This window comes from Trichoplax adhaerens, genomic scaffold (genome assembly GCF_000150275.1).
Source record: "Trichoplax adhaerens TRIADscaffold_4 genomic scaffold, whole genome shotgun sequence".
Classification (NCBI taxonomy): domain Eukaryota; kingdom Metazoa; phylum Placozoa; class Uniplacotomia; order Trichoplacea; family Trichoplacidae; genus Trichoplax; species Trichoplax adhaerens.
In genome coordinates, this window is record NW_002060946.1 from 206990 (window position 1) to 233488 (window position 26499).

At 31.0% G+C, this 26499-nt stretch overlaps 4 protein-coding genes across 4 annotated transcripts; 2 read left to right on the plus strand and 2 right to left on the minus strand.

Moving 5' to 3' along the window:
- Positions 1 to 591: 591 nt before the first annotated feature.
- Positions 592 to 10273, plus strand: TRIADDRAFT_55130 (uncharacterized protein; the record flags this gene model as incomplete). The annotated part of the gene is made up of 8 exons (XM_002111265.1): positions 592 to 783; positions 3289 to 3499; positions 3606 to 3892; positions 5134 to 5274; positions 5789 to 6111; positions 6475 to 7668; positions 8372 to 8651; positions 9857 to 10273. The coding sequence occupies 8 exons, from the start codon at positions 592 to 594 to the stop codon at positions 10271 to 10273; spliced, it is 3045 nt and encodes a 1014-aa protein (XP_002111301.1).
- Positions 10274 to 11837: 1564 nt separating this feature from the next.
- Positions 11838 to 19347, plus strand: TRIADDRAFT_55131 (uncharacterized protein; the record flags this gene model as incomplete). The annotated part of the gene is made up of 9 exons (XM_002111266.1): positions 11838 to 12008; positions 12779 to 12986; positions 14319 to 14635; positions 15068 to 15199; positions 15492 to 15808; positions 15910 to 16976; positions 18156 to 18235; positions 18651 to 19125; positions 19286 to 19347. 9 exons carry the CDS (start codon positions 11838 to 11840, stop codon positions 19345 to 19347), a joined length of 2829 nt encoding a protein of 942 aa, XP_002111302.1.
- Positions 19348 to 21074: 1727 nt separating this feature from the next.
- On the minus strand, positions 21075 to 23904 carry TRIADDRAFT_55132 (uncharacterized protein; the record flags this gene model as incomplete). The annotated part of the gene is made up of 3 exons (XM_002111725.1): positions 21075 to 21506; positions 22199 to 22478; positions 22778 to 23904. 3 exons carry the CDS (start codon positions 23902 to 23904, stop codon positions 21075 to 21077), a joined length of 1839 nt encoding a protein of 612 aa, XP_002111761.1.
- A 692-nt stretch (positions 23905 to 24596) lies between these two features.
- TRIADDRAFT_55133 (uncharacterized protein) lies at positions 24597 to 26272 on the minus strand (the record flags this gene model as incomplete). The annotated part of the gene is made up of 4 exons (XM_002111726.1): positions 24597 to 24654; positions 25052 to 25374; positions 25478 to 25914; positions 26161 to 26272. The coding sequence occupies 4 exons, from the start codon at positions 26270 to 26272 to the stop codon at positions 24597 to 24599; spliced, it is 930 nt and encodes a 309-aa protein (XP_002111762.1).
- Positions 26273 to 26499: the final 227 nt, after the last annotated feature.

Genomic DNA, 26499 nt, shown 5'->3' on the forward strand with positions numbered 1-26499 from the left:
CGATACCCCTCGAATCTGAGTATTTAGTAGCTATATGTTAATGTGCCCCATACTGCCAATGATGACATCATAAACAAAGTTCGACAATAAAATGCCCTTTCTTGTTGATAGAGAAATATTGAATATTAAACAACTTCAAATGTGCCATAATCCTAGAATACAAAGCTATGCTTGATATTAAACGAGCTGTTTATTAATCTTCGCTGTTGGATAGATTATGCCGGAATTGCAAAATCAATGAATAATGCGTCGACATATAAGGCCATTAGTTTTTTCCATCTTCGAGTAAGCTGATCTATTTCATCCATAACCATCACAACAGGATATTATTACCATTTTGATTGAATTCACCGCTATTCTATCATTCAGTAAGTTGATGTAGACTAGACGACGTTAATTCACCAAAAATTAACTATCAATTAGATGTATTGTTAGAAAGACTTCTTTCTTGTCTATGAACATTTAACACATCTTAGACAATCAAACTTTGTTCTTTTTTCAAAATTTCAATCCAAGGCACACGTACTCCACATTATAAGGATACACCATCTCTAGATAGACGAACCTGTATATACCAGTATATAATATACAATGGGAGAAACAACTTTTACTTTAGGTTCTGGTTTAACTGAAGATCAGATTGACCAAATTGAAGATTTTGAAATAGCTATGAAGTTACTTAAAGCGCGTAAAAGTGATATTGGCAACATGGCTATGACATTAGACGATGTTAAAGATATTTTAAAATTATGTATTAACGGTGAAAGACGCAAGAATAGCCAGGTAACCCAACCATTGCGTTAACTCTTCCATTGATTTGAGTTGTACTATAAAATGTGATTTTATAGATTAGTTTACTTATTCCCTATTGCAAGGCAAACTTTAAAATGGAGTTAAACTAATTTCCTAGTATTCAGACTTTAACCGTAAATTAATCGATAAACTTTGAACTAATATACTAGTAGTTCATTATTCTACAAACAACGTCTACTAACATTCACAATCTAAGGCTACCATAGACGAGTATAAATTCATTTTGTAAAGCAATTTGAGATAAAGCTTTCAGCTTTTGATTTTCAACCAATACATAAACTCGAAAAGATATAATTTACAGATAATTGGTTATTTTGCAAGATCAGGTAGTAGCATTTATAGTCGCCACTGATCTATCCGCCACTTAAGATGCATTCCATGGTCGAGAAAAGTTTTTTTATAGTCTATAAATAAGAATTTAAATGAGAAAAAATGATTGCATTAGCTTGTTCAAGCCGATCAAGTTTACTAGAAATAGTGGATATAGCATAAGATTGCAAATATCATTTTTCCTTTTTTCAACCTCAATTGATACTCAGCTTGAAAAATTATATCGGTAATTTTTTATCCAAGAACAAGTAGAGCATGAACATCTACAATTATAATTTATACAGACAAGGCCATGTATAATCTAATTCATTAAAAGAAAGTCTTCTTGAGGACTTCGATAATGGTTACATGACATGTTTACATCAATAAGTCAGGCAGAAATTTTGATATACCGTACAAAAAAAATAATGTAAAAGTAAAGTTTTTCACCACTTCAACCGCAACAATTACCAGAAAATCTGGTAATAATTCAAGGTAATTATATTTTTTGTAATAACATGAATCATCTTCGATAATGAGTGCAATTAAGAACACCGTATAAATCAATTGCATGAAAAAGGAACGATCTTCTACCATCTTTGAAGGAAGAAAACTATTGTAGTGCGGGCCCGAACACACCAAAGAAAAGCCTGACATACTATCGATTTTAACAAAAAATTGTGGTTATGGCTTAAATCAACAAATTATATTTCGAAAAACGGCATTACTTGTAGTAGATTGTGGTAAGAGGTACAAGCAAAATATTCAGTATCATCCTATGTGTCTATAATTTGCATTCCCATCTAGACTAGTCAAAATTAAACCACATGATTGCTGTTTGAATATCATCTTAGCATTCCTTATTGAATGGAATTACAAATGAAGAAACGTCTATTTTATCAGCTACTAGCATCCGATTCAGTAAAGAGAGCAAGCTAATGAACTTAGCTACTTGGATTTTCTTAAATTAACAGGCTAACTTCTTGGCTGCAATCAAGTAGATCTATAGCAGAATTTACTACGTTACTTTCATTGATTACTTGGCTATTGACTGTAGCTCAACAACCACTCGTAAAAATGGCCAATCAAAGGGATCTTTTAAGATTTAAGTTTCTAATCAAGGCGAATGACCATCGATGGCCAGGAAAACCCTTAGAGAAAATATCCTATAGTCGCCATTTCTAGTTATTTCAAAAATGAGTCCTATCAGGGTTATCCAATATATCAATAAAGAGCTTGCTACAGAACGTAAAATAATATTCCTTTCCATCGATTTATCCCATGCACAAGTTAACGGAATTTACTAGTTTCATTGATTACTTGGTTATTGACTGTAGTTCAACAACCTTTGGCAAAATTGATCAAGTCAAAGGGATCTTTAAGATTCAAGTTTCAAACCAAGACCAATGACCATTGATAGCTAGGAGAAGCCTTCGAGAAAATAGCTTATAACTGACATTTACAGTTGTTTTACAAAGTTATCCTATTAAGCTATCCAATGTATCGATAAAGGGTTTGCTGATCAAACAATAAATAATTCGTTTCAATCGAATTAGCCCATACATACTCCAGTAAAATTATTCAGTTATGATTTTAGTATTAATCTATATAGTACAACAACTACCGAACTATTTAGACTAATGCTGCTACACTGATGAATTCATAAGTATTCGAGAGCTAGTTAAAAAAACAAGTTAAAGGCAAAATTGTTCATACTATTTACCGCTAGCAGAGATTTGTTGCTGGTCTTCTTATTCTAGCATTAAACCAACAAATTTTTTTCTACTATTATTCTCTAAATGATGGAAAGGAATGATTACTAATAGCTTTGTCCATTTCGCTAGCATTTGCAGATATAGTCTAGGAAAAGATATGATCCTTCCATGCACTGAATATATCATAACTAAACCATCCTACCATGCTAACAATTGAATATTTTTGCTACTTAAACTACATATTAAGAATAGAATCAATACTGATACGCTAAGTTCCAGTTCAATTATTTTATTATTTACATTAGATGATCGAATAGAAAGGATGTAATATATTTTATCCATTCCATAAATTAATGTTTGAATTCAATTCTACTTGCTTATACTGCACATATACTTATTAGCTCATAGCTTATTGACATTTTGCTATTGTTGTTATTACGTTTTTGATTAGCTTTCCACGGTCATCAATCAATCAGTAAAAGCATGCGAAGAAAATAAGATAGAGTTAATGAGACTGACCAATGCTTTCCATGACGATATTGTAGCATCGGTAGACGAGCTAATGAGAGAAGAATGGCATGCAGCCATGTTTAATGTGGATCATAAACTACAGACCATTTCTACTCAATTGGCGGATACTCGATGTCGCTTACTAGTAGTAGGTAATTTAAGATTGTTTCAGGTCGTATTGAAACGGAAGAATGTGCTGAAAAAGGTCTCTTAGTAAAGTTGTTACTAATACTGTTTATTATTTTCATCAATGGTTAGGAGAATCCGGTGCGGGAAAGAGCAGTTTTATCAATTTACTTCTTGGCTATGATATCTTACCCAATGGTTTCGAATTCCCTACTACATGCCCTTGTGAATTGCATTATAGCACACGCCCTGCTATACACTTATATACGGATTGTCACGGTTCTTCAGAGCCCATTATTGTCCAATTAGATCATAATCTTGGATTTTCTGAGCAATTGATCAATTTTACAAGTTGCTGTGATGATCAAAATAACTATTATCAAAGAGCAGAAATTTTCTTACCTTTACCAATTCTTAAGGTAAATTTATATCTAGGTTTGTCTAACCCTAATTATAGCAATTTCGCCTGTTAGTTATTTCATCAAATTTTCATCTATTGCTTTTTTATTTACATTAAACTTAACCGGTATGATTTCTTTTCTTTTTTACGGACAAAAGTTACGGTAGTTAATTTCTAGTTAACCCATCGTTTCCTGCAGTTTTCCAAGTAGATTACTGATGTGCCAGAACCGAATATTGTTCCATATTAATTATTATCATTCACGATAATTTCAAATTTCCAATGTAGAGAATTAAATAAGTATACTTTATAGCTATTGATGGTGATTTCTGAAACATTGATTTCAATTGAACTGCATACTAATTATTCATAGTTAATACAGTCTATTTCTTGCTGTAACAGTATTTAACTATTCTGCAAGTAATGGTTATAGCTTTCAATTCGGTCTAGTGATTAAACCTACCACCTTATTTAATTAGTTCATTAGCATGGTCAGCATTTATGGATAAAAGTTAGTTTATTTCTAGTTAATCCGTTATTTCCTATCGTTTTTTCGATAGAATATCGTTATTTGTTAGCATTCACAATAATTTCAAACTCATACTAAAGGGAATTCAAGAATTATGTGGCTATTCAAAATTACTTCTGGGTCATTAATTCCAATTTGTTCCTTTCAGCTTTAATTACCAGGTTATTAGTAGCTATATGCATTTTTTATTACTACTTCGATATTTTAGCTATTCTTTTGATAGCAAATAAAATTCCAATACAGCGTAGCGAGTGATTCTAACGCCATTAAATACTGCATTCACCAATTAAAGGCATTTCGCTCTATTGCTTCGTTAATAAAATTGATTACGCAAGAATTTACAACGATTGATTTATACAGGGTTTTTAGAAAAAATTGCATTTAAAGTACTTGTGATAAATGAAGCAACAATTTCGGCATAATATCGACCAATTAACATTTTTTCAATTTTAATGTTGAAAGCATGTATTGTATTCAAAGCAATTTTATCTTCATCAAAACATAACAAATCCCATCTCTATTTAATGGAATATAAAGCAGATTGGGCATAATATAACGAGTCCATAACGTTCTTAATTCCAATACTTTTGTATCTTGAAACGATATACAGTACTTCTAATCATCAGTTACATTAGGCAATACAAATGCTACATGTGTCTTCTAACCTATAGGATATTATCATTATACATTCTTTCTTTAAACTAACTTATAAATAATTTCATTTTTACCAGCACGGCTTAGTGATTATTGACACACCAGGAATCGATACGGGAGAAGATACTATTAAACAGTTAATGAGCTATTTACCTTTAATTACTGGAGTTATTTATGTTACACGATGTGATGATGATATTAAATTACAAGAAAATCAGGTATGTGAATAAACGATTATAAGTAGATAAACTTGACCAATCCTAAAACTCAAGTTTAGATAGTTTGATTTAATAATTACTTAATGTAGACTACATTACCGAAGATTTAGTACATTAATCAATTATATAAAGATATCAAGAGCGATTTAATACCATGTTAGCACAGATTATGTAAGTTGGTAAGGAATTATCATAATTTAATAAGAGTAAGCTAATAATATGATTAGCAGGATCTCTACAAAGCTACAAAATAATTGGATCAATTATACGAAAATTTGTCGTAATTTGATATCTGTAGACATCACTTAAGAGCATCTAATTGATAACTATGACCAAAAATTAAGTGCTGTAGAAACCAAGTACATATTAAGAAAAAGTATTAAACATGGTAGTGAATAATGCAAAAGTGATTCAGTCTATATAAATGATACATAGAGAAATCGTCCAATGTCAATGCTTCGCCTATGAAAATTATAATTATAAACATAATATTCTTCCATTTATCTATGCCTAGTTTATGGATCTATTATCCATCATGTACTATGAATATCAGAAGCTTTTCGAACGATTATCTCCCAAATCTGTCATATTTATATGCACACACAAAGACTACATGATGCCGCAAGAATCGATAGAAGATTTACAAAGTAAAATTCGTGCAAAAATGTTAACTTACTGGAGAGGATGCACTGAAACGCAAATCCATTTCCTTTCAATTACTAAAGCTATCCATTATTTCCATCTTGGCTATATTTCCGACGAATTATACTGTATCATTGGTGGTCTACAACGGCTAGTTATAGATGGTATGAATGACAAAGTGCTCAAGCAGGGCGAGTAAGTGTTTGCGATTAGCTTTTCAGCTACACTTGCATTAAGAATGATTTATCATTTTCCTAGTTGAGACATCCTATTCTAAACCTAGTGCTAGTATTATAAATAGCAGCTGCTATTTCAAAATGTTTAGAAAATGATTTAGAAAATCTTGCAATTCTTAACGCCAATAACGTATTAAACTATAACTTGCTTAAAATGATGTAGTATAAACAAAGAAATTTCATAGCCCCAAATTTTACTTATTGAATTTTACTGTGCCTAATAATTACTGCGAATATCAAATATATACTTATATTATTTATACAGTTTTAATTACATTCGCTTGCTAATAATGAATGATACATTTTCGGTGTAAACTTACAGAACTTTGCAGAATCTACTCGATTCCATCCTCTTTCGTTACCGTGTAAGACTACAAAATTTCGACAAAAACCATCACCAAAGAGAAGAAGAAATTGAAAATTTGTTAAAAATTTTGGATCAATTAACTATTGAAGTTGAAGAGAAAGATGTCTTGAAAGATACTATGGACCTAATGAAAGAGAAGCAGGAAACCATCATTCATAATATCGTTAGCTTTCTGCAATCACCGCAAGCCAAAGAACAGTTACTTCAATGGTCTGATAGTGATCTGCCATCCGGTGAAGGTATGAAAATAATTGATAGTATTATCCAAAAGAAAATTAATCGGCGTTATATAACCATTGTTAATGAATGGGAGGAAAAAGAGCAAATGTTTGCTCAATTTCGCAGAGAACTTATTGAACGATTAGAGGAAAAATTTGGTGCTATTGCAAATACATTAGATAAATATCGTAATGAAGTAATTGTTCATTCCACGATAACAAGTCATGGTAAAGCATCTTATCCATCCAATACACTATTTCATCGTGCTTTTTCAACCAGCGAGAAAGTAGCCATAGGAGTAACTTCACCAATTTGGGTACCGGCAGGCTTGTTAGCAGCTGTCATTGCATTGCCCGTTATGGGATTTAAATTTACACTTACAAGCTTATCGGAAAGGCGTAAAAAGCATAAATATAATAAGGACAAGATAAAATATGTCCAAGAAATAGTAGAAGCATCCCTTGAATCTATTACTGTGCCCGGCCGATTGAATTCATTAGTGGAAGGGCATATTAAGCCAATTATTGAATATTATACTAAAATGAGCTCAGAAATACCAGGTATACTTAAAACCGAAAAATCTTTATTACAAAAAGAGTTAAATCATATCCATAATAATCAATTCATCTATGAAGACACACTCGATATACTGCAATTTGGCCAACAATTATTAGAGGACATTGCTACCTTTAAGTATACAAAATTAAAACAGCATCAATTTTACAAAATGGAAGATATACTCGATTTAAATTTGAAAAATCCAATTCTTCAGCAGGAGAAAAGTAGCATGTACTTTAGTCGATTAAAAAAATGCGGGGGTGAAATTATTCCAATAACATTAAATATAACTAATCAACCTGCCGACAACGACATTAATCAAGATGAAGCAAAGTGTATCCTTCAAGTTCTCAACACTGAATCGATCTTGAGGTAATATAAATTTCATATACCCCTTTATGGATATTAATTTACGTTCATCGATTACTGTAGTCCATAGTTTTCTGAAGGTTGAAAAAGTGCAATGTTTCAAATAATCTAAAAATGTTTGATGCCTTACTTTGAAGCCAATATTATAATTTAGCTAAAGTAAAAGTCGCTAAATTAATGAAAGGGCACTAAATAGCATTGGAGCTATCTATCTCTGATCTTAACTCTTTAGTGTATTAAATTTGACTTATTACTACTTACTGATATTATATCTGCATTATATTCAAGTATTGCTCAAATTACTAAACTTAAAAAAATTAACTCAAGGATTGAAATTATAGCATCAATCATTTAGCAGTTATAGCGCAAAGATTTTAATATATGAATCCAATGAAAATCATACAATTACCATTCAGTAGCAAAGTAGTTGATAACAATATCAGGAAATATAAGATTATTACTGCACCTGTTATGGGCTTGACAACATCTATCATAGCCGATGATTGAAACAGTATTTATAATTGTTTTCTTACTGCTGCTCTTACTTAACGAAGTAACTTATCAAAGCTTCATTTAAGGATACGCTATTGTAATTTATATCAATTTAAAAATTTAACATATACCTATGAAGTTACAGTTTTTCTTTCATCGATGATGATATCAGTAAATATTTTATTTTAATATCATTTCATTTTGAACATCTTAGAAATTTAAATCATCGCAATATTATTGCATTTTATGGTTTGGTAGTGGATCCGGAGCGAATACAATCACCTTATTTAGCCTTTGAACAGATTAAAATGACTCTGAGAAGTTATTTCTTTGATTATATGGCCAATGTTCCATCTTATTATGATGAACATGATACGAATATGATGGAAACCTATCATGTTGTCATTCGCTATGCAACTCAAATCATCTCGGCACTAGATTATATGCATACCTATGGATATATCTACAAGAATTTAAACTTGGACACAATTGCTGTAAGTCGGTGTAATTTTAAAAGTACAAATAAATATTATGGCTATACTATTGTAAGATCTCTCTTACTTCACTTCGCTTATATTTATTCAATTTGCTAGAATTAGCAAAACACTATCTTATCTCACAATAAGAATAGCCGATATAGACATAGCCTTCAAATTCAAAGGGTTTATTAAACCGCTATGCAAATTAAGTTCTGGAAGGTCCGTCGTAAATCACTTCTCCTCCCTCATAAGAACAGTCGAAAGTGGCTAAGATAAACCGGATAATCAGACTTAGCCAATTTTTAATCAATCACAATTCTATACCAATCATATATCTACCAGTCCCTACTCTCTATATAGTAATTCCTTACTTGAAAATCAGTCAAACCCAGAAACGACACTCAGCTAAGATAAACCGGATAATTATCTTGATACTCAGGACTGTAGAATCATCGTGCAGATTATTATTACTTTCTATAGAACGTAGGACTTATAACTAGAGTATTACTCAGCTAGTTAATACTGAAAGAATCTTAAAATTTACGCGGTGGTACAACTGTCTAGCATTAAGCGCCGTAAGATAATTATTCTGTAATGATGTCGTACAACCATTCCGGCATCACCAGTTTTGCAGTTATTGATTTCTTCATAATATGCTGCAACATAAGAGCACTCTTATTACGAGATTAATAGACTTGCAAATTATACAATCCACCGTAAGTATTAAATTTGAAACACCATAATCCTTTAATTTCCATTCTGGGCTGTTCCCTCTTTCATTCTCAAGATAGTTTTATGACTAAAAATATGCCTATCATCAGTAATTATAAAATCACTAAATTCGTAAATTCAAGGTAATAACAGCATATTATACTGTACACTGTGAGTATCAAATTAAAACCATAACGATGCATTAATTTCGATTTTGTACTGACCGATATTTCATTCTCAAGATAACCTCATACCTAAAAGTATTTCTATCGTCATTGATTATATAATATTACTGAATTCATGAATTTACGGTAATAACCGCTATTATACGGATATGCCGTTAATTTGAGTAGTAGTAGTATCCAAAAAGGGAGCATTATTCCAATGTTTAATTAATGGAATTTATTTTCATTTCGTTAATTATTCGTAAAGGTTACTTTACCGAGTACTTATCGAAATTGATACGGAAACAGTGACTCATTACATACATTCCATATTTTTTTGGGTAGCTATCGCATAGCAATGAAATTAAACTGTGTGAATTTGGATATGTTACCACTTCTTCACAACCGGAAGACGATGCATCGTCTCACTTCTATATAGCGCCAGAAGTATTGACCGGAAAACGAATTTATAATGTCAAAGCAGATACTTATAGTTTTGCTATGGTAATGTATGAGATGTGGTACGGAAGTTATGCTGAAGAAGCTATGCCAGAGAAGGAGGACGATAAGAAAGAGATTGACGAGAAAAATTATATCGATGCGATCACTCAAAGCAAGAGGCCTTCATTGGAATTTACACCACAACCGCCAAAAGCTTGGATAGACTTAATGGTTCAATGTTGGTCTCTGAATCCGGTTTCTCGTCCAACAACAGCGGACATTCTGCTTTGTCTTTCAAAATGTACATATAAAGATTGTTGATTTAAGACTTATCTGGAGTCCGTAGGATCTGATATCATTTTACGGAAAGAATGTATTAATATCATGATAAAATAACTTAATAATCGATCTATATTGATTGTTCACTACATTATATGAAATCTTCATCTTAGTTAGTCTTAGTTTTAATATTATTTAATACCTTGAATGGAGTTGTTGCAATTTTGCTGGCACCTATAGCTATTAGCATATTGGACCAATTCTCGATGGATTTTTTTAAATCATCAATCAGTAATAAGAATATTAATGGTTGTAGTCCTTTGCATTGTAATATTTAAAATTTGTTGTAACAACTAAACGGTGCTGCCTCGACCACAAATGATAGCTGTAATAAAGTACTTGAAAAAATCTTTGTGTAGTGGTGAATTTATATTAAAAACCTTATAGATACCGTAAGAATGAAAATATCAGCTGGTGCAAATTTTAGTAATCATGAATTATTAAATGCCTTGACCTCAATCATAAATATACTGCGCGTGATGCCGAGATTTGACGTAGAATTGCTATTATTAAGTAATTTAAGCATATTTATGTATAATACAGCCTACCAAATATTGTGATTCAGCATTAATTTATTCAATTTCTAATCAAATAGAAGAGCAGGAAATACGGCTCTTCTACAGGAGATTACTAGAATCGTCATCTATATGAGGTATATCGGCATTTAATTCTGTGTATCGTCTTAGTATTCTAACTGGGGAAAAAATTCCCATTGCAAACATAGATACACGAAAAATGATCAAAATTCGCCAGGATGCAATAGCTAGAGGGTAGCTTTTAGTATTGCTATTGTTTATAAGCTACAGTAGATTTAAGATCAGATACTCATACTGTAGGGTTGTGTCAAATACGAAAATGTTTGTTAAGGAGTATTCAGGATAGTCAACTTTCGCGGTCATTAGGTCAGCTATTAGTTTTCTATGCCATATAGGAGTATAACGGTGTGATCTCACGATCAGTAGGTAATTTTTTTCATCGCTAATCAAATTTTATGACTTAAAAATAATTCATTTAATGTTGAATTGAACATAAGAATACTATATAGACTTTGTACTGAAGACTATTATTACCATCGACTATATTGAATTTCTCCGCTATGATATTGTAACTGAGAACTTTTACATACCTTCTCTACTATTATTATACGTAAAATTACGATAGGTTGTATAATTCTCAATAGAACTTACGCGATAGTAACCCATTCTTCAAATAAGATTTGCTATTACTATAGAAACGATGCTACTGCTTTTTCGGCTAATAGTTATTATTTATTAATTGATATTCTATAGGAACAATGCGGCCATGAATAGAAATACTTGCCATAGGCAAGGCTTCAAAGTTCACCTGTCATAAATAAATAAATATAGAACACGTATAAATAAAATCCAAGCAAATTCAAATAATGTAAATAATAAAAAATTCAATAATACATCTTTATAATGACTTATCTGACTGAATAATGAAATATTCCATCCTACCCTATCTCATTATTGACTTTGTATCTAGTCCTGGTATTAGATTTTTTCCATAAAATATTGACTTCATCATGGCTGGAGATTACCTGACTGAAGAGGAAATTGACAGACTTTATGATCTAGAAGAAGGATTTCAACTATTAAGATCCTTTAATGTCAAAATTAAATCAGTAAATTCTATTTCCGAAGTTAAAACCAAGTTAAGATCGATTATTCGATCGCAATTTCAGCAAGGAAAAGACGTAAGTGACGAAATTCTAATTACTATTCTTATCATCCTGTTATTCTAAGTTATTAGCGTACAAAAACTAGCCTTGTCGATGTCCCTTTAAATTTCGCTAAATCCTGTACTCAACCATGGAATACTATATATTAAATCAAATATTTTGGTAGATAAAATGACCACTAGAATAGATAAGTTCTGATGGAAAATCGATTCTATGATTTATTAATTTAAAAAGTTCTATAGGAAATAGACATAAACTTGATCTTGATCTCTTTTAGTGTATAAGGACTTTAGTGCTGAAAATGGGTACTTTAAGATTTAATAAATTCATCTCTCGAAATTTCTTATTTTGAATTCAAGATGAAATTCAGATTTCTATTCTCATTGTCCTGTTGTTCTAAGCAATTAGAGAATTGGACTATCAATATCAATATCCCCAAGAGAATTGCTGAATCTCGTATTGAACTATAGAACATAGTACATTAAAATCTAATATTTTGCTAGATAAAATCATGACTGCAGAAGATAAATTTCTAGCGATTTATCAATATTACGATTTATTCATTTAATGCGTATAAAAGGAATAAATAAAAGCTTGATCATCGTCTCTTAGAGAGCATAGGCAAGGGCCTTAGTACGAAAAATGATTGCATTAAATTCAATCATTTCCTTATTTAAAATGTTTTGTTCATTTCATATCTATTGAATATAGCCTGCCGCATAGATCACTTATTAAAATATTCAATTTTTTTGCCCTATTGAATGCTTTATTCTTAATCATGATAGCTCACAACTGTATTATCTACGGCAATCAATGACTCTCAACAAAAATGCCAATCCATGTACGAAATTTATCAGAAAGCCCCAGATATTATTACTGCACTTGATGAAGCCAGTTTAAAGTATATCGCTTTAAGAGTTGGCAATTACCAAACTTATCTGGACCAAACCATTCTATCACTAAAGTCAGGATCAAAAACTATATGTATAATCGGTAAGAAATACATAGTTTGTCTTAATGCTATCATAAGACTAAGTGGTTACATATCACTTCATAAAATATGAGGTAGTCGGCAAGAATTTAGGAAACTAGATATCAGTAATACACCACCGTGAAAGTGAGACTTAAATTAAGGCATGATATAGAATTCTGAACAAATTCAGTTTTCACACCCTACGTTCTCTCATGGCCCGCTTGATAGGTTACATAAATGTATGAAATAATTTAATTCTTAGGTTCTACTTTTTGTCAGCTGGCATGACCTATTCATAGCTTGTACAGAAAATATATGATCGGATCAATTTTTATGTAATTATTGTAAACCACTCGATCAGAAACTATTTCATAATTTATATAATATTATACATACCCTTAGATTGGATTTTAGACTCTGTTAGCCATTAGCCAATTCGAACTACTTGAAAGTGTAAATCAGTTTTTTTATCGATATTTAGACTCTTGCGCTATGTCAGCTAGCATAAACTATTAGATAGTTACGGTACAAAAACGAATGGATTGATTTTTACAAATTAGTGGTTCATAACTAATAATGCGCCAAAAATTTGTTTAAAACTCTGAATACGTATGGATTGATTTTTAGATTTTATTTACCGTAAGCTTATCTGAACTACTATAAAGCTACAACAATATCTTATCAATATTTGAATTCTATTTTCTGTTAGCTATTATGAACTATTAGACAGTTTATACAAAATATAAATAGATTGATTTTAAGTATTACAGTAAGCTAGTGACTCATAAACTACTCGATAGTTTGTATAAAGCATGCATATGGCAAATTGATTTTTAGACTCTATTAACTACGAACTAGTACGAAGCTACGCTTATTTCTAATTAATATTTAGATTCTACTTTCTGTCAGCTGTAATGAACTATTGGATAGTTGATACAAAATATAAGCAGATTGATTTTACGTATTAAGTAAGCTAGAGATTTGTAAACTACTCAATAGCTTATATAAAGTATGCATACGGGTAGATTGATTTTTAGACTCTATTGACTACGAACTAGTCCGAATTAGTTAAAAGTTTAAACCATTTCTATCGACATATACGCGTGAAGAGGAAGAAAGATTAACTTCATATTCTACTTTCCGCATGATGCGACAATTTCTATATAAGTATGAACAGATTGACTTCCTTACTCTACTTTCTGTTGGTCAGTATGGCTAATTTAAAACTAGTAGGCAGTTTATCTACAAAAGACAGGAATAGATTCATTTTGATCTACAGTCCAGTAATTGACCTGAAGTGCAAATAGCGAATAATACTAATGCACATGATTTGTGATATATATGTACGACAGATCACTGGGATGCTAGCAATCAGGGTTCGCCGTTTTTAGCACTATTACTAGCCAATACAGAAATTCCTATGGAAAGTTGTTTAGCAGAAGCCGATATTTGCTTGGTTCGTTATGGCACTGACAAGAAACTAATTCTAGCACCTTATAGTAATAGCTTGGATGAGAGTCCTCGAGACAAGAAGCGTTATCAAAGTCTAGTTTGTGAACTAGATGATTACCAATCCTTCGAAGAACAAGCGTGCTATTACTTGCAACGTTATCGTGGTGAAAATAAATTCAACTTAATTGAAATAGAATGGCCGCTACCTTCTTTAAAGGTGCATTAACAACATGCAAAGTAATAAGTTTCGTGCGACTATTATAGCTTAAAATTTTATCTCACATCTTATCGCGCAATATTAATTATCATTACATTACTCTAAATTAGACCCTAGAACATATTGGTAAGCAACAAAACTTGTATAACGAGATAGAATAGATACTATATCAGCATCGCTCTCACAACGTTAGATAATCATCAACAACATAAACAAAAAAATATTTAGTATGTGATTTTATCACAACTTAGAATCTAACTTCAAATCTATACAGTAGCATGCGTTATTTCCATATTGCTTTAAATCTCAATTTTAAAACTAGAGCAGGAAAATAAAATTTTTTACGATAATATAGGATATTCATCAGCATTACACATTAAAAAACGAAAAATTACCTACAATAATTTCTGCCGATTGTCAATTTTATTGTAGGACTCTTGCCAAATCGTCAACATTAATGGATTCGCGTATAATGGAGAAACGAAAAGCTCGATTCTAGATTGGTTACAATCCTCTATCCTTCGAATTCATATTGTCCGAGACATTGCCAGACTAAATCATGAGGTATTGTGCTTGCAAATCTATTGCAAATCTACTGTTTCCTTAAGTAATTCATTTCGTTTGCCACAAAGAAATCTATTAAACAGTCGTTTAACCTCCAATTTATATCAGTACATGGTTCTAATGCTTTATGTACAATAATTTATAAAATGGCTGGTTCACTTATAAAATTAGTGATAATTTTATAAAGTAGTTTATTACTTTGAACAATTATTGTTTTAGTAGACTTGATCTACCATATATAAAGAGAGAGAAATTTAATTTGCATGCTGTAATAGCCTTTTTCCTTCTATAGATGAGCCAGTTAACACAAGGTTTCCATTCAATCGGTGATATGAAAACATTAGCGCTTTGGTCTAATTCATCTGTATTCGTTTATAATATCGACACGGAAAATGATACTAATTCTTGCCTAGACGATAAAAAGATTACATCCATATTACAAAATATTTGGCCGGAATGGAAAACCATACCAATTTATTCCATTAATATTCATCAAGAAAAGACTAATATAATTCACCATCAATTGACGGATATTTTTTATCAAGTATTGCATCAGTTCAAGAAAACTATCCAAGATCACTGTAAGCTACAATTGGAAATCTATTACAGGTAATATCACAACTATTGCTATGATTTTACATCATTATATTCATCTAACACGAACATAAATACTGGTAGAGTGTATTAATTGTTGTTTTGTTTTTTACAAGATGGCTACAGAAATTGTTGAACTATGCCGAATTCGCTGATCATTTTCGTCAGTACTGTGAAAAATTGCCTCTTGAAGAGAGGAAGCTCCACCAAAGCCAATTACAAATTAAGCTCATTGATATCGCGCGCTTTCTACGTAAGATTCATGCTAAACGTGAACCAACAATGCTACCCGAAACGGTTAAAATTAATACTCAAGATTTTCTACAATTACTAAACTTAAAATTACTACGACTCATCAATGAGACTAATTCAACTTTTCTCGATAAATATAGCTTACTTTGCAATCAAACTGTAACTGATTTTCGAGATATTCTATCTATGGTCATAGATCAACTTGACTTGCAAGTAACACAGTTTGAAATTGAGAATAGATTACTATTAGTAGCGAAACAAAACTATATCAAAGATTTACTATCATCTCATGACGAAAGTAAAGTATTAATTGATTATTTTGAAGGTTTAATGCTTGGTTTTAATGATCTTCAAGACAACATTAGTTTGTTAACATTAAACAATTTCATTCCAAGCCAGTGCATCATTACGAATACTACAAGTAAAATTAATCTTTTCTTGAATCATCCAATCCTGCTGAAAGCTAATTATCCAACAAGTTTAGGTTTATTTAATGCTCAACATCAGCATTTTATCCAAGTCTTACAAGAAAGTATGGATGGGCAACCTGCTTCCAATAGAATAAAAGTTTGTATTACTAAAGTTCTTCATCACTTCACTGATGATAACATTCAGCGAGAAATGATTAATCATGAACTTCGCCCGATCGGTTATCACTTTCATGAATGGTTGGAAGATTTCGTTAAGCTAACTGAATATTATGCTTGGTTAATACAAGAACAAGACTATTCTGCTACTAGCAACCAAGGCAATCGAGACCATTTAATTACACCAAATGCCAATATTAAAAATTTGCAACGTTCTTTGGCCTATTGTTTCGTTCTATCGATTGAAAATGATGTTCATAGATATGGTCGAAATGATCTCGACACCATTGCTGTCGATACTGTTATTGGTACTGGTATTATTGGCCAATGCCATCATGGTACAGGTAGGATTGATCAATCAAATTCACAGCCACTATTAATCAAAAGATTATACGACGATATTAGCAAGGATAATGCCTTTGAGTATTTCATTGAAATCGACGCTTTAAGGTAAATTAGAGAGAATGATTCTAAAATAATTAGATCATAGCTTGGCAAAGGTGAATGTTGAATCAATTTCTTCTACTAGCTGTGTATAGCTCAACTAGTATTTATTTCATTTTGCAGTTAGCGATTATTGTTGCCAAATTATGATAAATTATGCAACACATTCTCTAGTTTCGGTTTTTCGTTAATCAACACAGTCAAAAATGGTCAATAGTGCTTGAACATCGCGACTAAAATATAGAATGGCATCGTATTCACCTGTTAACAGATACAGAAATATATTGTTCACACTTATTTTGGTGCTTCTCCACCATCGTTGAACAATTGCAAACAGTCTAAATAAAGTATTTATCTGGTGCAACTAAATACTAATACTTCTCCGTACATTCTGCAGCAATAAATATTTAAATGGCGTCAATAAATTGGATTTAGATATCACGACCAAACTAGATAGCAATATTCCTTCGTAGTCTTAAATTTTGACCTACTGCTAAATTTTATAATTGGAAATAGTTCTAGCAATGCCATAGTTCTACGCTGCTAAGATTAATCGGCATTCTCAGCATACACATTTTGAGCATTTTACCACGGAATTATTAAATATTGATCGCTTTTATCTTGAATATTATGCTACACATATTTCAAAATATGCACCTTTCAGCATTAGAAAGATTTTAGTAGATATTAGAAAGGTGATGAGGGAAAATAAATTTCATACACTCTTTTGCGTAGTTAACCCGATATTTATGGTATCTCATTTCAGCAAGTTAAAGTCTTAAGATTCATTAAAAATTCATTGTTATTTTATTACTCTAATCAGTATAAAAATCTATTTCTGTGCTAATCTTTTACGTTCTTTCTATACCGTATATTTAGAAAATTGAAACATAAAAATATCATCCAATATTATGGAAGTATTCGTCGATATGGCATTAAATTACAAATCGATATGCTCCTAGAAAGTTGTCGAAATAATTTGAGATTTCTTTTGGAAAGCAATCATCAATTAATACCGTCCCATTTCACGATCACGGGCTATCCTAAATATCGGGCCCGCCTCTTATTTTTTAATTTAGCAAGTCAAATTATTAATGGTTTACAATTTCTACATCGTAACGGATACCTCCATCGAGACTTGAAGCTCGATAATGTGTTGGTGAGTGGTTATAGTCCTACAGGCAAATATTCCGTTGCATACTTTACTTATTATAATTTAGATCATCATACATATTATCCGTTAAAGTTATAGTCTCTGATCTCATATCTACGCCTAATTTCATCTGACATATATCTATCTAGCTGTCAGGATAAATTATATAGTGAGAGTGTCTGTTGGACAGGGCAACAATGAAAGTTTTAGATTTCTACTTAATTTACGCCACTTGTTACGCTCAGATAGTCAAAAGTATTCTTATGTCACATCTAAGGCATAAATCTGTCATGTTAGCAGATATAAAAATTCGTATTCTTTAGCTTTAGCTCGATATGACATCAAAGGATAATTATATTTTTCGTTTAGAGCACAAAAAGTATTAGTAACCCGTATTTTTTTATCCTATGGTAACTTTTAGATTAACGAAGATTTCATCGTCAAGTTAACTGAAATTGGCCAAGCAAATTTAGCTAAAACAACGGCTAGCAATGTTATCAGTAACAGTATTATTTATAGCGCGCCAGAAATATTTAAAAAGCAATTCATTAATCACAAAGCCGATATTTATAGCTTTAGCTTAATGCTATGGGAAATGTGGTATGGCAAGAGGGCATTCAATCAAGATTTCGAGATCAAATTTATCCTTAATGGTCATAGACCATCGATGGATGCTGAATGCCAACCTGAAACCCATTTAAAAGACTTGATCCAATCCTGTTGGGATAATAATCCAAAATGTAGGCCATCAAGCGAAAAATGCTTTCGTATTTTGCGTGGCTGTTTTGAAGAGCTTGCCATGCTAGAAACTGATGACTTATTACCACAGTTAAGGGGGCGTAAAATCAGTCGATCCATCGGATATACACCTAAAAAAATATCAACTTCAAATGAAAGTATTATTTACAGAGTATAGGATCAAATAATGTTGGCTAGAAATTGATGGCATATAGCTATAGTTATGAGAGCGTAAAATCAATCAACCTGACAGATACATCTTTAAAAATATTTATTTTAATTGAGGATAATATCAATGAAGCTTGAAAATCAAAATAGGTTGGCTAGAAGCACACTGCCTAGGTCGAGATATCCTAAAAATTCATCGACCTGATGGATAAACGCCTAAAAAATATTCATCTCTGTTGAAGATAGTATTCTATGAGCAGAGCTTAAAAATAAATTTACTGGCTAGAAATGTAACAGTTGAATCTATTTTATTTATTACTTTTTGAGTATAGAATCAAAGTTTTATTATATACGTAGTCAATCATAGACAGTAGCCAGTTGAGGAAAATGTCTATAAAGTAGTTACTAATAGTGTTTTTAAGATTAGAATGCGTCTTTTGTATATTATGATTTTGTAAGCTATTTGAGAAATATTTCTAGAAGACCGGGTTACGCTATATATAATCTCATATTCTATGCCTGGAATAACCAATTCAATTTAGGTCAAATCGTAATTTTAGTTGCAATCATTCAAGGTATCCAAATACTTTAAGAAAATGTCATATTCTGATGCTATATCGAGATTTTTAATGGAATTGTATTCTGATATAAAACAGAAATAAATATCTAACGATAATAATGTATTTTAACTATGAAATAGTATAATCAGGCACTATAAATGACGGGAGATGTTTTGCGTAAATTTTGGTGAACAAATTGAAATAATTTGAATAGAGAATAGTCAAAAGTAACAACTTTAATTTAACAATTAATTAAAGTCTCATGTTACTGGGTCTAGCCAAAAATTCGTAATAATAAAAATTCTTAGTACCTATGAATATCCGTATCTGCCACTGCAACAGACGTATGAAGCGTGAAGCAAATTATTCTAATTCGCTTTGATTTACTGTGAGATAAAGTGCGAATTTGCATTGCATATTTAAATGACAGATATTAGTATTAACTTTATACTCAGAAATTGTATTATTTGAACCGGATAAAATCCTAATTAATAAAAAGTTATAAAATTTATGATCGTACATTACTAAACAATTACAATCATGTACAATATTAATTAAATAATCGATAATGAAGTTAAGGTTTCATTTATATCAAAGAAATGACAACATCGTATTTATGACAGAATGTACTTTATCCTGATGACACAATCCTATTTAAATTATTAAATAAGGATAAGCATACATAATATTAATTATAAGACTAGTTTAATTAATATTAAAGCTAGAATATAATTTTTTGTCAAAGAATTTCGGTCATTCTTAAATAATCGATTTTAAGGTTACTATTTCATTCGTGCCAAAGAAATTACGATATCGCACTCATGGCAAAATGTGCTATACCTGGATGATACCATCCTATTTTTAATTATTAATGAATAAGGATAAGCGTGTAGAATATTAATTATATGACTTGCTAAATTAATATCGGAGCTAGTATTGAATTGTTGGCAAAAAATTTTAATGTCATTCTGATTTAAAGTACTATTGTAGATCCTTACAGGGCTATTAAACCTGCTTCGATTTTTAAATCTTGATTCTTGTGATCACGCTTCAATAAAATTTTTATTATCATTTTATGAGAATATTTTGGTAGTATTCAGTATCGTAGCTGACACATGAATATTTCAGCTACAGTAAAGAATAAGAATACTCTAAATTATATCAACAAATAGATCTTTAAAGATGTCCAGGAGATTGAATTACTTGGCGGTATTCAATCGCTGCTATATAACTTGTTCACTTATAGGTCGTTAAAAAAACTAGTATCTTGATGATAATAATTCAATTTATTTCGGCAGTGTTAAATGATTAATAGATGAAGATATGAGACAGTAGGGAAAATTCCAATAAGAAAAGTATCCATTTCCAAATTTTCCTAACTAGCAGATGATTGGAGAGGTCGTTTCTTCGGGATCTTCATAATCGCTACGATATTGTAATGCTTTATAGCATTCACTAGACGATAACCGCTCATTAGGATCAAATTGAAGGCATTTAGTAATGATGTATTGCCATAAATCAGGAGGTGGAGGATAAATACTAAAATCGGGATTAACACCTTGAAGTAGCTTGTCTACAGTATCTTTCGATAGACTAGCCGAATTGGATAAGTCTATCAATGGTTTGTTGTACCACATTTCATGTAGTATTAAGCCATAATGGTACATATCGCATTTATGGTTATATACGTTACCAGCTAAATATTCTGGAGCTGGATAGATTGGTAGTTGACTATTCTTGATCGAATCGATAGATGCAGATTGAAAAACTACGCTTGGATCACATAACTTGATAGTGTTATCGATGCTTAGCTATTAAGCAAAGTGAGCAGATTTGAGTACAAATAGTTATGAACTAAATATCCAAGATTAACTAATTCAATATCACAAACAAATAGTACTCATATTTATTATACGTATTTGTATCGTTTGCTATGCAATTCTGCCAATCCAATTCATATTTTACGTAAATATCTAGATTAGTAGACTAGGCTTTTATAAAATTAACTAGCGATTAACAAGATACAGTATGAAATAACAAGCTTAATTAGGAATAGGTCATTACTATACTACTATTAAAAAATTAGCTAGACTAATTTACACTTTGCTATACAAAAGTAGATAAGCTTCAATCATCTTTCTGATTAAAATAAATATTACTGTATTTCCAAATAGGATCTATAACAAGTCAGTAATGGTACTTACTTAAAAATTACATTCTTTGATAACTTACTAAATTAGATTAGTAGACTACGATTTTCAGTAAGATATGATGTAAGAAACTAAGCTTGATTAGGAACTGGTCATTGCTATACTGCTGTCAAAAACAAGCTGGACTAATTTAAAAATTGATATCAAATGGAATAGGAGATAAATTTTAATCATCTTCTGATCGATAAAAATGTTACTGTATTTCCATTAATCCCAGATAAAATTCTCCAAATAGGATCTATAACAAGTCAATAGTAATATTTACTTGATAAATATATTCTCGGATTACTTACCAGAATATTATCCAAGTACAGATCCGGATGGACATAGCACGCATTATGGATATAGCACAAACCAGCTGCTATTTGTAATGCAAAAATTTTAATTTTCCTGTAGGCACATTGTTGTTTATTATATCGGAAGGGAAAATCTGCAGGGATGCAATCATTTTGGAAATCGAAGAATTTCTTCAACGAACAGTGACAAATCTCACAAGCCATCGTAAAGTTGTTGACACGATCTTCCAATGATACAAGGCCATAAAATGTTAAAATATTTTTATGATTTAGCTTTCTAAAAAATGTTAAAAATATGTCATTTGTCGATAAATTAGCCATATGATTTTTTTAGATTTGGAGGCTGTAGCAATAAAAAATCTCTCCAATTTTTTTTTATTTATTAAAGGTACTTTTGACAATAGAATATAATTTAATCACTTTATTAGATATACATCTTTCTACTTCGCTCTAGGCTAGCTTAATAATGCTAGGAAACATTTATAACTTGTAAAATTGGATTAAAAATAGGCAATTCAATTTTAAATTACTCGATTCAGCTCTAAAGTTATTGATTCAATATTATCCTAAGCTTACCGTAAAGCTTCTTCTTCACTTAATAGTTTAATAATATTTCTGCTTGATACCTTGCGATTAAATATCTTCAATGTTATAGGCAGGAACTGAACATCCTTATTCCGTAATTGACAAGTAGAATAAGCAGCTGTAGAATTATGATCAAATGAATAATTTTCATCATAACCAACTAATTGATTAGGATTGAATTCAGCTTGTCGTACATATCTGACATTAAATAGCATGACAAGCCTTGATAGATGCTGATTGATTGTTAGTAATTGATTGGATGAATCATTTCCGTTAGGAACATTTTCGGTATGATTATCATCCGATAGTATATGCTGAAGTAAGTTGCGATAGAATTGGAATAACGTTGGTAAAATACTGAAATAATTATCAAACGAATCAATGACAGGTTTCATCATCATAGTCATAGCCTCAATAACTTTAGATCGCTGGAACGAATCTTCCATAATGGAGATAACTTTAGCCTTGAACCATACTATTAATTTTTCTTTAATCAATTTTTCACTATCAAAATGTTGACAATAATTGGCTATAATTTCATTGACTTCATCATCATCTATTTCTTCTATTGACTGAATTAAATTGGTGGAAAAACGGCTAGGTACCCATAATGGAGATATTAGATCAAAGATAACCTTCTCTTGAGTCGTATATTGATCATCATAGAGAAATTTGTTTTCGTCATAATCCTGTAAGATATCTAAATTACATAATGAGCCTCGTTCAAAATTCTCTAGTAAAGATTGCATACGAAATAATTTCTTCTTGTACTGTTGGATTAAGTAATAGCCTAATTGATTGAAGTAATCTTGTATATCTTCCCTTCCTATAATGATCGATGTCATTGTGGTCTTGGCAAGCTGAATTAACTCATGATACGTTATATTTTCGTCACTTGTAATCTTGTCTGTTAACGATTCTTGTAGTATATAAGTAATATCATCGTCAGATTGAATAAATTTCCAAAGGTCACGTAAAACTTCTTCTTGTCGAAATACTATATTAGTGTTTAATTGCCTTATTATATCGTCTTTGCTGGTCATCATCTCAATGTTATTTAATCGAGCTTGTAGTTCACTAGCAATTAACTTCCTTGATTCCAATGATTTCCTGCTCATGACATACTGAAAGTGGTAATTATACGAAATTCTACTCAACAGATATTGTAGCCATCTAAAAGGAGAAAAAAATATTATACCATCAGATAATACGATGACAAGAAGAGTTTGTTACTGTACATAGATTATAAGTACTAATAATTAAGTATTTATATATATATATATATGAGTAGAGTATGTTAATTGCAGTTTAAAGATATTTGAAATATTTTAAGCCACAGTAATTTAGAGCGATTTCTAATATAAGTGATGATTGATGCATATTAACTTTAATCTGATTAACATTATAGAAATAAAATGTATCCATCATCGTACGCGATACATTTAACTAGTCAAGATAGAATATCTAATGTTACGGCCGCATCGATAACTATTTGATGGAGATTACTGAGTAATATTATATACTGTACTTACATATCAGTCTTTATTAAATAGTAGCAATACTTAATGGGAAGTCTCATATCCAATGATTATCTCACTTAATCATAGGCAATAGGTATATTATACAAAAAGCATCATTAATGGTATAAGACGTTTAATTCTACGTAGAGTTATATACGATATTATGCATATCTTGGTATATTATGCATAAATCAACATAGTTTTCTTATGATTTTGGGGTATGCGATATAGCTAATATTTGATCTTATATTATCGTGGCATTTTTATGTTGTCAAGTGTAAGATGTTGTATTAGGTAATAATGTAATGGCATGGCAATATGGTATCTGCACGAAGCCTACTCAATATTCTAAAAATAGGATAACAAAATAAATGACTAGGTACCCTATGGCATCTAGAATTATTATTATGATGGTGTGGCAATACTGTATGTGCATGAAATCTATCCAATTTTCTACTAAGACCATAACAAAATAAATGACTAGCTTCCCTATGGCATCTAGAAATATTATTATGAAGATCTGGCAATGTTGTATTTGTACGAAAACGACTCAATTTCCCACTAATAGCATAACAAAATAAATGACTAGATTCCATGTGGAATCTAGAAACATTATTACGATGGTCTAGCAATAATGTATATGCACAAAAATGACTCAATTTCCTACTGATAGCATAGCAAAATGAATAACTAGGCTCCTTATAGCATCTAAAGATATTATTAATATTAACCGGTGACGACATACCTACTGAAAAGCTCAAGTTTATACGTTAAATTATACGGAAGAAAGACTTGTAGTTGCATTATAATATCGTGATATTCTTGGCTGACAATTCCCAGATGATAATCTTGTACAGCATTAGTTATATTAACCACTAGAAATTGTTGTAATGAACAATTAGGCCAATAATGATCCATTTTTTGATAGAAGCAATCTTTTTTAGCTTTTATATCATGTCCCTCCAAACCTTCTGCCTTAGTGTTACATATAAATATAGTTGAATCAGGTAAAAAGTATCCTAGTGTTGCTTTCTCTCGATGCCATACTTGCTGTAGGATTTTATTGACCTATTTTAAAAGAGAAATAGTATTATTAATAATTAGTATATCCTATCTTCAATGCCATTTTATAACCATCAAATAGCATTCCAATATCATGATTTTAGAATACTTTTGTTATGTCCACGATTATATTTTGATCAATTTGTAGCACAAAAATGACACCGAAAGCATTAGAAAGGCACTTTATAAAGAGATCGGAAACGACAGGTAAACTAATGGACCAGGGAAATGAAACATATTGAATACCACGCTTTAATGCATCTATCGGCCAATAAATTTTAATAATAGCAATATCCTTTTCATATTTTGTCATATATTGATCAATTTGTTGAAGAAACCTTTCATCGTCGTCATCTTCATTGTCTAAAAAGATATTGGTGGCTGTAGTTTCAACTTCTTTTTCGATCCATCGCTCGATTTGTACATATCTTTCAGAATTATAACTTAGTAAATAACAAAATCTGCGGTCATAAATTTGATTCAGTGCAGCACATTTGCAGTGGATTAATAATTCGATTAGATCTTTCTTGCCTTGACAATCATCGCCTACGATAAGTAATTTATTAATTAAATTGTATTTGCTTTTGGCATCTGAAGAGTGAATCAGTTTTGGCTAACATTACAGTCATTACTTTAATTATACAAGCATCTCATATCAACAGTACAAATATTCACCTATAGAAGGGTACATGATGTTATCGATCACATTTATTAATTCATTCCAGCAAAAATATTACGGCTATCAATTAAATCATGTCTACTTCTATAAGTTTAGTCAGAATAAATACTTACCAATAAGAAGTACAGGATGCTGATGATTTTGCAAAGAAGTAATATGCCCTTGTAGTATTGCACGATAATCGCCTAAATTTTCTAGTAGTTGTGTTTGCTCAAATTCACTCATTTTACTAATAAATTGAAGAGTTTGTTCGAATAATCCTTTAAGAAAAGTCTTCCTCTTTTCAAAATTATACAATAGCTGTTCCATCATTTCTTCTGTCCTTCAAGCTAGAGTGTAGTATATTAGGTGAGAATATTATTTCTTATATATCCTTGAAATCGAGTATCAAAGCGGTAAATGTAGTGATTGCCGAAATTTCCGTTGCAGGAAACTCTTACGGTAAAAGTTTC